Source organism: Trichoderma breve, chromosome 4, assembly GCF_028502605.1.
Source record: "Trichoderma breve strain T069 chromosome 4, whole genome shotgun sequence".
Taxonomy (NCBI): Eukaryota; Fungi; Ascomycota; class Sordariomycetes; order Hypocreales; family Hypocreaceae; genus Trichoderma; species Trichoderma breve.
Genome location: NC_079235.1, coordinates 2,617,267 through 2,629,159, shown reverse-complemented (window position 1 = coordinate 2,629,159; position 11,893 = coordinate 2,617,267). Strand labels below are relative to the sequence as shown.

At 52.0% G+C, this 11,893-nt stretch overlaps 4 protein-coding genes across 4 annotated transcripts; 2 read left to right on the top strand and 2 right to left on the bottom strand.

Moving 5' to 3' along the window:
• Nucleotides 1–141: 141 nt before the first annotated feature.
• T069G_07054 (COG4 transport protein domain-containing protein) lies at nt 142–2,605 on the bottom strand (the record flags this gene model as incomplete). The annotated part of the gene is made up of 2 exons (XM_056174264.1): nt 142–1,335; nt 1,412–2,605. The coding sequence occupies 2 exons, from the start codon at nt 2,603–2,605 to the stop codon at nt 142–144; spliced, it is 2,388 nt and encodes a 795-aa protein (XP_056027843.1).
• A 701-nt stretch (nt 2,606–3,306) lies between these two features.
• On the bottom strand, nt 3,307–6,685 carry T069G_07053 (e1-E2 ATPase domain-containing protein; the record flags this gene model as incomplete). The annotated part of the gene is made up of 5 exons (XM_056174263.1): nt 3,307–3,842; nt 3,904–5,229; nt 5,296–5,790; nt 5,848–6,472; nt 6,530–6,685. The coding sequence occupies 5 exons, from the start codon at nt 6,683–6,685 to the stop codon at nt 3,307–3,309; spliced, it is 3,138 nt and encodes a 1,045-aa protein (XP_056027842.1).
• A 2,005-nt stretch (nt 6,686–8,690) lies between these two features.
• On the top strand, nt 8,691–10,651 carry T069G_07052 (conserved region of rad21 / rec8 like protein domain-containing protein; the record flags this gene model as incomplete). Its single annotated transcript, XM_056174262.1, has 2 exons — nt 8,691–8,954; nt 9,026–10,651. The coding sequence occupies 2 exons, from the start codon at nt 8,691–8,693 to the stop codon at nt 10,649–10,651; spliced, it is 1,890 nt and encodes a 629-aa protein (XP_056027841.1).
• Nucleotides 10,652–11,420: 769 nt separating this feature from the next.
• Nucleotides 11,421–11,859, top strand: T069G_07051 (tubulin binding cofactor A domain-containing protein; the record flags this gene model as incomplete). Its single annotated transcript, XM_056174261.1, has 2 exons — nt 11,421–11,600; nt 11,683–11,859. The coding sequence occupies 2 exons, from the start codon at nt 11,421–11,423 to the stop codon at nt 11,857–11,859; spliced, it is 357 nt and encodes a 118-aa protein (XP_056027840.1).
• Between the last annotated feature and the right edge of the window lie 34 nt (nt 11,860–11,893).

Sequence of the window (11,893 nt, the reverse complement as noted above, 5' to 3'; positions counted from 1 at the left end):
CTTGTTGAGTGCATATGTCTATCTATATACCGTATGTCAACAACACTGAGCGCTGCCAGCAAACTCAACACACTCAGCAAATCCACCTACATCACTACCATACATCTGGCTCTTATACTACAAAACGCCCTTTTTCTTTCTTTAACCTCTCACCAAACTCCTCGCTCTTCGCTTTTCGTCTTCCGTCAGGACCCAGTCGATGCCGTCCTCTCCGTCCTGAGCAACTATTTCATCCCATTCCTCGTCCTCCATGTTCGCAACCATGAGCAGTTGTGTCACCCTGCTGAACACCTCCTTGACGCTATAGTTGCCTCGCGAGACGACGTCCACTATGGCGTTGAAATCTCTTTCCATGCGAATTGCACCGTATGCGCTCGTCTTTCCACCGTAGCCAAGGATCCTCTTCTCCAGAATTCGAGACAGGTAGCGCGCTGTCATGTCCATAAGGGTGCTGAATGTGCCCGGCGTCAGGAGTCGGCCAATAGCCTTCATCAGTTGATCCCACCCGTGTTCGAAGCGACGTGAGACTTGGTCCAGCATAACTCCTTCTGCTTCGTCATTCTCCTGGGCAATTTCCGCCATGTCTTGCTCAGTCAGCGTGTAATCAGCGTCGCGGAATGTGTCGCTGAGGACCGGTCTTAGCCGTAGCTTGACCACTTGATTAAACAAGACCTGAATTGCTTCATTAAGCAGTTCTGTTGTCTTTCCAATGAACGCCGTCTCTAGTGCGCGCAGCGCGCCCACAACAGCCACCACATCGCGTTCGAATGGGAATGCTTGTTTTAGCTGGGCCTCAATTTCTTCTTTTTGCTGTGCTGGTCCATCCGGGGAGCCAATGCGGCCGTGGATAATTCTAACCAGATATTCGTTGGCCATGTCCAAGCTGTTGATGAGAACAATGAATTGTATAATCTTCTCCTCCGGCGGGAAACCTCCTTGTATAGCCGCCTTGGGGTAAGACTCGTCGCGCATCTTGCGCTGTATCATGCCCACAAAGTCGCCGGTAAGGACCCGACTGACCGATGGAACGACGGAAGTAACAACATCCTTCTGCGAGGTGGATAAGCACCTCTGAAGCACGGCATTGACAATATACATAACATCGTCAACCGCGAGTATTATGTAGGGAGTGTTGCCCTCTATTGGCTTATTCAAACTCAAAGACAGGCCGCTGGGGTACTCATCAAGCTGGAATGCCTTCTCAACGGATCGACGGAAGAAAAAGGTCGACATGACATTATAGGGTGATATTAGTTTAGAAGACACCTTGCCGTATAGTTTTGATTTGACAAGTAGTTCTGCCAGTCTCAGAGGCGCATCTTGATCTGTTGTGTCCTGTGCGAGAAAAAAAATTTGTGGTTAGAGAGAGAAAGTCAAGCAGGAGAAGATAATATTCTCAGGTTGTACATACCATGGACTTTGCTGAGATAAATCGAGTGTAGAATGACCACTGCGCAAGCATGACGGAGATCTCATGCAGCAGACCATCGACCTCCTTCATGTTGACTCCCTCGTCCTCGCTGCTACGAGGATTGTTGCCCATGCCTGACGCAGGTGAGTTCATCCTGGGGATACCCCCTCGAGGAGGCTGTGGTAAGAAGCTCTGGACCAGAAATGAGAAAGGATAGCTCTTGACGTCTGTCAGCTTCTTGTCGACTCCGCGCTCGTCGCCCCATGTGTCGAGAATGATGCCTCCCTGAACATCTGCCTCCATCTGGATGCGCTCGATAACGCGGACCATCTTTCCCGCGCCGTAGTGTCTCTCGACGAGCCCTCCGTGGCCCTCGACAATCTGTGCAATGTGCTGGAAGAGCCTCGTCAGGGAGTTGGCGTAGATGATGCCCTCCTTGCGATTCTGGCCCGCCATGCCGTCCTTGAGAGTGGCTCGAGCCGTACCCGCGACACCCTGGCACACGTATTTTCCGTAGACATCCAGTCCAACCTCAGCTCTCCCAATGAGAGGAAACAGCTTGAAGAACCTCGTCACTTTGGCGCCATCGCCTTCAGACGCCGCCTTGTCAAACTCCCGCAGGAAGAGGCCGCACAGGCTCTCCTTGGCCGTTTCCAGCGTGACCCAGGGCGCATCAGGCACCTCGACGCTGGGCACAATGTTGGCGGCAAAGGCCCCCTTGGTAATGGCCTCTGGGATCTTGCTTGCGCGGGCAATGTACGCCGCCGCCGCCTCCCAGTCCTGCGGCGCCCCCATGGATCCAACCACGCCATTGACGCACGCCTTGAGCTCGGCCACCTGCTCCACGACGCCCAGCGTGTCCTCGACGCGGCTCTTTTCCAGATCCAGCTCCTTGACCCTATTGCTGAGCCGCCCGGCCGTGTCTGCTGCCGTCGAGAGCATGTCGTTGCTAATAGATCGAGCCGCAATCACCTGAGCGCCCAGCCCGGCTCGCAAGAGGTCCAACCTGCCTAGATCCCGCGACAGGTCGGCCTGCGACTCGAGGAGCGCATCGAGCCTCGCGGTTATGGCTGCTTCGCGTTCGTGGAGGGCGGCAAGCGTTGCGCGTATCTCGGCCTCGGTGGTGGCATTTTGGACGGCTGACGCTGCTACAGCATGGCTGCCGCCGCGAAGGACGCCGTTAGAGGCTGACATTGGCGCTGAGAACGAGTATCGAGGAGGCGCATAGCTGCCCCTGGCAAGCGTCTTCGAGGCGAATTAGAGTCGCTGCACCGCCCGAGGTCACCAGCTGGCGGATTGGGAGGTTGAAGCTTGTTGGTGGTGTTCTGGTGACAGATAGGCTACTACCGGTGTTGCTGCACGATATGGGGGGCTGTGGTGGAGGGGCTAACTTGGGACTTCTACTTGCTTTTGCTGCTCCTGAACTTGATGCTTGAAATCAAGTGAAATTGACGGACGAATCATTCATATTAAACAGAATAAACAAAAAAATTAAAAAAAAAAAAATTGAGCGTCTTATATGAAATTAGCTTCAATCCTCATCAATTGTGTCTTTTACCCTCAGAAGGCCTGAAATTGGGGTTCTCCGCGTCACTACCGCTTGGTTCCACTAAGACGAGTAACAGCAAGGCCAATACCAGGTTACGTTCTTCAATTCTTAGGTATCGATGGATATTTTAAGTAAATACTCCTCATTAATTATTTTCTGTTCCACCATTTATCGAAAGTCCAATGCGACAATGCTATGCAAGAATACGTATCTGCTAACTATGTATAGGTATATAGGGGATCTACTCTATTCCCCTTATAAGTCGCCTCTCGTCCTATATCACAATCCTCTTGAAGCCCCAACCCGTCCCTTTTTTACTTCTCTTTTCCCATACCATGCACTCTTTTTATACCGCTTGGCTATACCCGCCGCCCAAACGCCGCCGCCCGTACTTCAGATACTTTCGTAATTCATCTGCCCAAAACACCGTGCTGCAAAGAATGACGAGCCGGAACAAATCACCCAGCCCAAGGGCCTCTGTCTGGAAAACTTCTTGAAGCCATGGAAGGTAGATGACAAGCAGTTGACCGACAATTGACAGAGAAACTGCCCAGTTAAATAAGTTATTCGAAAATAGCCCCACCTCGCCACGCAGCACCGATTTTGATTCAGAGCGGCAGCTAAGAGCGTTAAACATGTCAAAGAAGACGAAACAAGTGAAGGTCATGGTAGTGTCCCGGCGGGTGACGACGCCGTCGGCCATCTGTCGCCGGTACGTGAGCATAGTGCCGACCATGATGATGGCAGCTGAGGTTAAAACTCGCTGGATGAGTTTGTTCGTGAGAACTGCATCATTGCGCTTTCTTGGTGGCCTGTTCATGACATCTGGGTCAACGCTTTCGACGCCGAGAGACTGAGCAGGAGGACCATCCATAATAATATCTGCTCTCATGTTAGTCAAACACCTCCTTGATAGAACGAGCAATTGAATGGGAAATCTTACTAATCCAGAGAATCTGCATGGCATTCAAGGGGCTCTTGAACCCGAAACATGTGCAGACAAATACCAGGGCCAAACTTGCCGCACTCGTGCTAAGCTGGAATGTGAGGAAGTTTTGAATGTTGTTGAATATTCCCTTGCCTTCTTCAATGGCCCGTAGAATGGTGGAGAAATCATCGTCGGTCAAAATCATGTCCGCTGCCTCTTTAGCAACATCGGTTCCGTGACGTCCCATTGCAATACCAATATCGGCTTTCTTGAGGGCAGGCGCATCGTTTACACCATCGCCCGTCATTGCTACAATGTCTCCCCGGGATTGGAGAGCGCGGATAATCTTCATCTTGTGGTCCGGATTAGTTCTGGCGAAAATAGTAGTGTGCTGCATCGCTTCGGCGAGATCCCCATCCGACATCCTGTCAATCTCATCTCCTCTCAAGACAGCCTTGACTGCATTCTGGCCTGGCAAATGAGCGCTAGGAATAGCGACATTCATTCCTAGCTGTCTACCAATCGCAAGCGCCGTAGTCTCTGCATCACCGGTAATCATGATGACTCTGACGCCGCCTCGCATCAGTCGTCGGATGGAGCGTTCTACGCCAGGCCTAGGGGGGTCCCTCATACCAACCAAGCCAGCAAATGCGAGTCCCTTGTAGGTATCATCAGAGCCCAGAGGAATGACCGGGCTGGACGCACCATCGGCGGGTGTGTTGCTTCGTGTGTCAGTTGCTGATGAGCGCGCTCTTGAGGATCTGGGCACTGGGCCGCTAGCAAAAGCAAGCACTCGAAGCCCTTTAGACGCCATGGCATCGGCGGCTGCCATGGCCTCTTGGCGTCGCGCATTGTCGAGTACAATCTCTCGTCCGTCTTTTTCCATATACGTGTCGCAAGCGGCGAGAACCTTCTCGATTGACCCCTTCATGTATGCATACTCTCTTTCGCTTCCAACAGTAACCCCCATCCACTTCCTCTCCGAGCTGAAGGGTACTTCTGTAATGCGAGGGCCCACGGAGTCTCGTACATCGTGTTCCTTGAACTTGTCAAGTAAGTCGAGCATAGCTACATCCGTTGGTTGGCCAACCCAGCGAGTAAAAGTAGATGCCTCTTCACGACCCATTGTTGAGGACAAGACGGCACTCGTGGCACCGCTACTCTCGGTGTAATTCTTGGATAGTCGTGCATTGTTTGCAATATTTCCGATTCGTAGGATATGTAGGGCAGCTGGCGTCGGTTTGAATTCTTCAACCTCGGCGTCTGAAGCTACGTTGAACGAGCCGTCCTCTCCAAAGCACCACATTTCGACGGTAGTCATATGATTAGTTGTCAGTGTGCCTATTTCCGCCGAGGTCAGCATCCAGTGCACCTAGGATTCACGAGCGGCATGGAAAGAGGACTTACCGGTCTTGTCAGTGCACACTACATTGACAGAGCCAAGGGTTTCAACTTTGGGCATCCAGCGCACGATGGCATGATGCTTGGCCATCCGATGCACACCAAGAGCTAGAGTAACGGTGACAATGATGGGTAAACCTTCCGGGATGGCTGCAACAGCCAAGGAAATAGAAATGGTGAATATTTCCAGCAATTTCTTCCCCTGCAGCCAACCAACAAGAGAAATCAATCCGATGACGACAAATGATGCTTTGCTCAGCTGTGAGCCAAGGTCATCCATGGACAACTGCAAAGGTGACCTAGGGTTTTCTGTCCCAGAAACGCTTGAAGCAATCGATCCGAAATGAGTATTCCCGCCAGTTGCGAAAACAATTCCTTGGCCGTGTCCAGATTTTACCAATGTGCCCATGTACGCAACGTTCTTAGCGGTGCTGTCAAGCTCAGCAGCACTTGTGGGTGCTTCTGGGGCAAGGGATGACTGCTTGTGAAATTGATTGAAGCCTTGATTTAATCCGTGGTATTGCGATTCGGTTGTTATCCTTTTGGGTTTTGTTTCACCAGTGAGGTTAGAGACGTCAATGGTCAGGTCGGCCGCCTTGGTAACTCGAATCTCGGCCGGAATACGATCGCCAGTAGTAAATAAGACCAAGTCTCCGGGCACAAGCTGAGAAGCCGAGACTTTGAACGAAGTCGCATCCAGGATATCTTCGATTGGTGTGATTAAACCAGAGCTGTCGGCGGGGTCTTGAAGGCCGTTGACATTGGGGGGCCAGCTGGGGGCTTTCGGTAGACTAGAAGACTTGCTCGGCGAGCCTCGTACAAGGTGTGCATGATTCGGTACTAGGTGGTTGAGAGCCTCGATAGATTTCTCCGATCGATACTCCTGGACGAACCCCACGGAAACGACAATGGTTACCGCCACGGTGATACTGATGGCATCATCCATGTTGCCCAAGAGCAGCGACATTCCCGCGGATACTAGCAAGAGTACAATCAATGGTTCCTGAAATTGCTTCAAGAACCGAAGCCAAAGCGGTTCTGGTTCCTCGTGGGGGATCTCATTGGGTCCGTATTCGCTGAGTCGTTTCAAGGCTTCGTTGGGCGTGAGGCCGTAAGTAAGCGAGGTTCGTAGTTGCGCGGCGGCTTCGCTGGGGGTCATGGAGGAATACTCCTTGGCCACTCCCTTTCATCAAGTTAGCAATTTGCGCTTGTGTCAATGGATGGAAATCTCCAGGCTTACCAGCGCATGCGCCGATGGTGACCGGGCATGTCCTGGCCTTGACTCTGATCTGCCCGGCCGCGACGAATCGGCCGCATCTCCGGTGATGATGGGCACGCCAGCCACTGGCAGCAGGGACTCATTGCCAGAGCCCTGCCCAGCCCACGGCAGCTGCATTTTGGGTTTTCGAGATGACGTCGAAGATGGAAAAGGGGGGCCGGAGAGTCAACCGCCAAGCTGATATCAAGGGCCAGATATCATGGGGGAGGCAGAGATGGAATTCGCAGAGAGTCGTTGGTCGCGCATGCGTCTTCGAAATCGCAAGAGGGCGCTGCGTGGGTGATCCGGATCTTCGTCTTGCAGCGGCCACTGGCGGTCACGATCCTCATCCCCTGATGAAGAGGCCAACGTACAGACCGGTGAAGCATCAGCAATTGGGATCATGGAAATTGCATGGAAAGGTGGTCTTCCAAGGCTCCAGTGGAATGGATGCGCTAGCCTCGCCACTGGACTGGGGAACAAGGAGCGCTACAGGGGGGCTGCAGGTACTGGCGGCGCCAAGTAACGCTGTGGTTGGGCTTAGCGGCACCGCGGCTAAACTGGGTGGACAACGCGGCCTATCTCTTACGGGCCTTGTATCCTTGAACTCTCCGACTTTGCGCCAGAAGTTAATATAGCCGGGCTACCTTGTACAGTACGTTTTCTCTTATATCGATTACCCAAGTATAGTTACTCGTGCGTGGGCATGCCAGCCATGAGCAATGCTTGGTAGTTTCTATTCAATTGATTCAGTTAATTGCCTCATAGCCATGTACTATAACATTCTTTAAGTCAATGTGTCCCTCCAACGACAATTCTCCGCTAGTCAAGTCTCCTGCTATGGAGAAATTGGATATTAGATTAAGCCTATTCGAGGAGCTGGACCTGGAAGAACCCGCCGCTCTTTATGGAAATAGAATACCGGTAGTAACACCACTAGGGGTAACGAGAGACTTGTAGCATCAAAAAGTAGAGTCAGGCATGGCTGGGTAACATTATGCACATGGCTCTGTGACTAAAGATAGATTACCCAATGCCTGAAGCGTGCAGACGTCCAGCTGCGGGTGCCGGAATACAAAACGGCATGTGCCAGAGATGGGATGTCGTGGCAGCAGTGATCTTAGAACGAGATGCAGGGAGCACAGAAGGACTTTGAGGCTCTTGGCATCAGCAGACAAGCCCGGGTATTGCTACCACACAGCATGGAAGTCTATCAACAATAGCGGGTTGTAGTAGGACTTTTGAAGAGGCACGTTATAGGAGGCATTGATATAATGTTCCGTCACACCAACATGTGAATGAATGCCTTAGTAGGTCATTGGCTAATGTACGAGTATAATACGATGACAATGTCAGCATGCTTGCTTGGTCGCCCCGAGTTCTCATAAGACGACGGAATGATATGCTACAGAATTAAATATATACCTATTATAATAAATAGTTCGAACTTTTCACATATTTCCCACACTGCTTTGATATCTTCTACTCCTTGTACTACAGGCGAACTTTAAGCTACAAACGGACAACTTACCACAAGCCTCAGAGGGCAGCAATTCAACGGCCAAATCAGGCAAGCCATTGGCCCACCGACTTCCGACGGGCGGAAACCTCCACTCTAACGCCGGAAAAGTTAATGTTCCACCTCCGGACACCACCGAAAATGGAACAACAAGGTACATGGTACGAAGTACCAGCCACTCCTCCCAGCCACGCAATTTACGGCAGCTTGGCCGAAGCGTCTCCCCTCGCCAACCTGAGAGTTTCACACAACCCATTTGCTTTCCCTCGCCATTTTTGCACTTCCCATCGCCACCCCCGTCGCCTCGCCCTCGCCGCTCCGTTTCGTGCGATTCAGCAGACTTGCCCTAGGCGACTGGATTTCTTTGACTTGATGAGTTTGCGCGGCTGCCATCGCGCGTGAGCCAGGCCCAAACACGGTTTAGGCGACTTGTTTATCCGCCAAAACACGCGCCCCTTGTTCCGTGTTTACTCACCTCCACTCTTGCTCCAAGCTCGTGTCCCTGCACCGTTTTCACTGGCTGAGTGAGCTTTTGCATATTCGCAATCACATTCACATCCACAACCCACTTCGACTTGCTCCAGTACCACCACTACCACCAGTGCGACTCATTCGCGCACCACCATGTTCTACTCGGAGACGCTCCTCCAGAAGACCGGGCCGCTTGCCCGTGTCTGGCTGTCGGCCAACCTCGAGCGCAAGCTCTCCAAGAATCACATCTTGCAGTCCAATGTCACGGACAGTGTCGAGGCCATCATCACGCCGAACCAGGCGCCCATGGCCCTGCGTCTCAGCGGCCAACTCCTGCTCGGTGTCGTCAGGATATACCAGCGCAAAACACGATACTTGCTAGATGATTGTAATGAAGCTATGATGAAGATTAAAATGGTGGGTGGCTGTTGCCTTCTTTCACTGTTACGTTGCAGTTACATGTCATGCTAACAACAATTACTTGCTAGGCTTTCCGATCTAGTGGAAACAACGATCTGGCTGCCAACCTTCAGGTTACCAATCGCGAGGCCTTGCTTCTGCCCGATCGCATCACGCCGTACGACAACCTCGAATTGCCTCCCCCGCCTGATGCTTCATGGCTGCTTTCGCAAGTCGAGGATGTGTCATCCACGCAAGTCGGTAGGAAGGGACGCGTCAGCAACACTCGAGACATCAATTTGCAGGAGGATTTCGACAACAGCCAGTATCTTCAGGGCGGCATGACGCTGGATGAGGACGCGCTTGCGCCCATGGATGACCTTGAGCTCGAGCTCGACTTTGGTCTCGACATGGATGGTGGCCCTAGCCACAGCATTGAAATGGGTCGAGATGCCCCCGCTGCCCGATCAATTGAGGACGATGTGTTCAGCGAGCTTGACATTATGCCCCGATCCAAGGAAGGCGCTGGTCCCGAAGACTCTCGCATGGATCTAGATGGCGGCGTCAGGATTGCAGACGATGAGGGCGATATCCAGATGGGCGATGATGATTTCCAGTTCAACCCTGACGACCAGTCCGCCGTCCCTGGCCTGGCTGCTCTCGACATTAATCGAGAGAGAATTTCGGAGTCTCCTCTGTCAGACATTGATGATCAGTTTGCCAAGGAGATTGAAGAGGAGTATTCTCGCCACGGCCACACAGATCTTTACGAACCCCAAGATGACGCGGAAGATTCCCCCGTTAAGCGACCTACACAACGCGCTAGAAAGCAGCGCGTCATGATGCCGGATGAGGAAATTGCGCTGTCCAGCACTCACATCAAGCAGCAGCAGGCACACAGAGAAAACATTACCAAGCCAGCTACATACCTCCCTCGCGATCCTTTACTACTGGCTCTGGCAGAAATGCAGAAGACGGGCGGCTTTGTGTCTTCCATCATGATGGAAGGTCGAAGCACGGGATGGGCACCTGAACTTCGTGGTATGCTGTCATTGGACATGGTGCGTGGTGCGAACGACCTGAAGCGCAAGCGTGACTCTGGCGTTGCCGATGTGGAGAGCGAGCTGGGCATCAAGTCTCCTCGTCTGGAACTGGGAGATGATACCGATTTCACTCTCGACGGAAACGCCTTCGGAAACCAGAGCGTGGGAGCTGACGGCACCATTCTCGAAATTCCCGCCGACGAAAGCGCGGCTCACTTTGACGATGATCATGCGGATGGAGGCGACAGAAGCAGCCCTATGCCCGCATTCGAAGATACGACCTTGCCCCTCGTTCACCCTGCCGACAGCGGCCCCGTGTCTGTTGGTACCAAGCATGCCGTTCACATCCTGCGAGACCTGTTTGGCTCCGAGGCCGCCAATGATGCCGACAAGAGGAAGAAGTCGGCGGTTGTCTTCCAAAACCTACTGCCCGAGAAGCAGACCACCAAGGCTGAAGCTACCAAGATGTTCTTCGAATGTCTGGTCCTTGCAACCAAGGATGCCATCAAGGTTGAACAGAGCTCCGGTCTCGGTGACCCTATCAAAGTACGAGGAAAGCGAGGCCTTTGGGGTGCCTGGGCTGAGCGGGAAGCTGGCGGCGAGATTTCGAACCAAGACCAACCTGAGTCCGTTGCTCCCGTGAGCGTTGCGGCAGTTGCTGTCGAAGCATAGACTGCTTAACAATCACTGGGAAAAATGACAAAAATTTTGTGCATGTAAAAAAAAACTACAATGCTGTGCATCTTGGGCAACTGGTCTTTTTTTGTTTTTGTTCGAATCGCCCACGGCGGAGTTGCAGGCGTTTGGGAGATACCATGTAACCTTGGAGGTTCTCTGCTCTGGATAAAGGAAGGAGGGGAAAATGACAATTCGAGCCTTGGATGTCGAAACAGGACAACTTTTTCTTCTTTATTCTGTGTGTTGATTAGCTGTTTAGAAAAGGTGTTTGGGAGGATTGGCTATTATTCAAGGAAGTCATCAATGTGATGTATGAGCTTGCCGTGAAGACGGACTTTGGAGGAATTACAGTGCTTTGAATGTGGTTGCTTATGATTTGACGTTGTCTACTTTGAAAGAATAAAAGTAGTATTGAATATGTAGTGCCGCCTAGTTGTGGCAATTCAACGTGCTGCTTATGCAAATGTCTGTCTGTTCTAATCGGCAAAGTGAAGTTTTTGGTGATGTGCTATTACTGTAGCTGAGCTGCCCCGCCATGGATCCAGGAACCCCACGCAGGGATTCAAACCGTCTACCTGCTAGGCACCTGCTTTACCGCAGTCTTGCAACAGGCAACCCAGATTATCCCAGACAACAAACCCTTTGCTATTGACCTATAAAGCTCAGGTCCGTCGTATCTTTTGCTTCTTTTCCTCAGACCATCTCCTCCCGACCTCGACAGCCTCCCCCTTTCCCGACTCTCTCCAAAGAAGCAATCCCCAAAATGCCTTCTCCTTCTCCTCTGGTCATCGCGACGGGCGCCGTCAACCGCCTCCTGAAAGAAGAAGCGTCATATCACAAGGAGCTGCTGGCACAAGAGGCTGAAGCTAAAGCCCAAGAGGAAAAGATTAAGAGCGGGCAGGACGATGAAGATGGCAATGCGACGTACATCTTGAAGCAGCACGTATGTACAAATCTCTATACGCTGAAGCATGATGTATTCTGGTACCAAGATTTGAGGGAACTGATGTGTTTCTACTCTTTAGAAAATGGTTGTCGAGCAGACGAGAGCCGTGTTCAAGCCTCTGAGAGACCGGATCAACCAGGCCGTCGAGAAGCTGGAGGATCTTGTCGCGTCCGAAGAAAAGACTGGGAGTGCCTCGGCTGAGGAATTGGCGAATGCAAAGGCGGCGCTGGAGAAGGCCAAGACGGAGGATGCTTAAAGAGAGATGGATGATTAGGGAGAAAGAAAAAAAA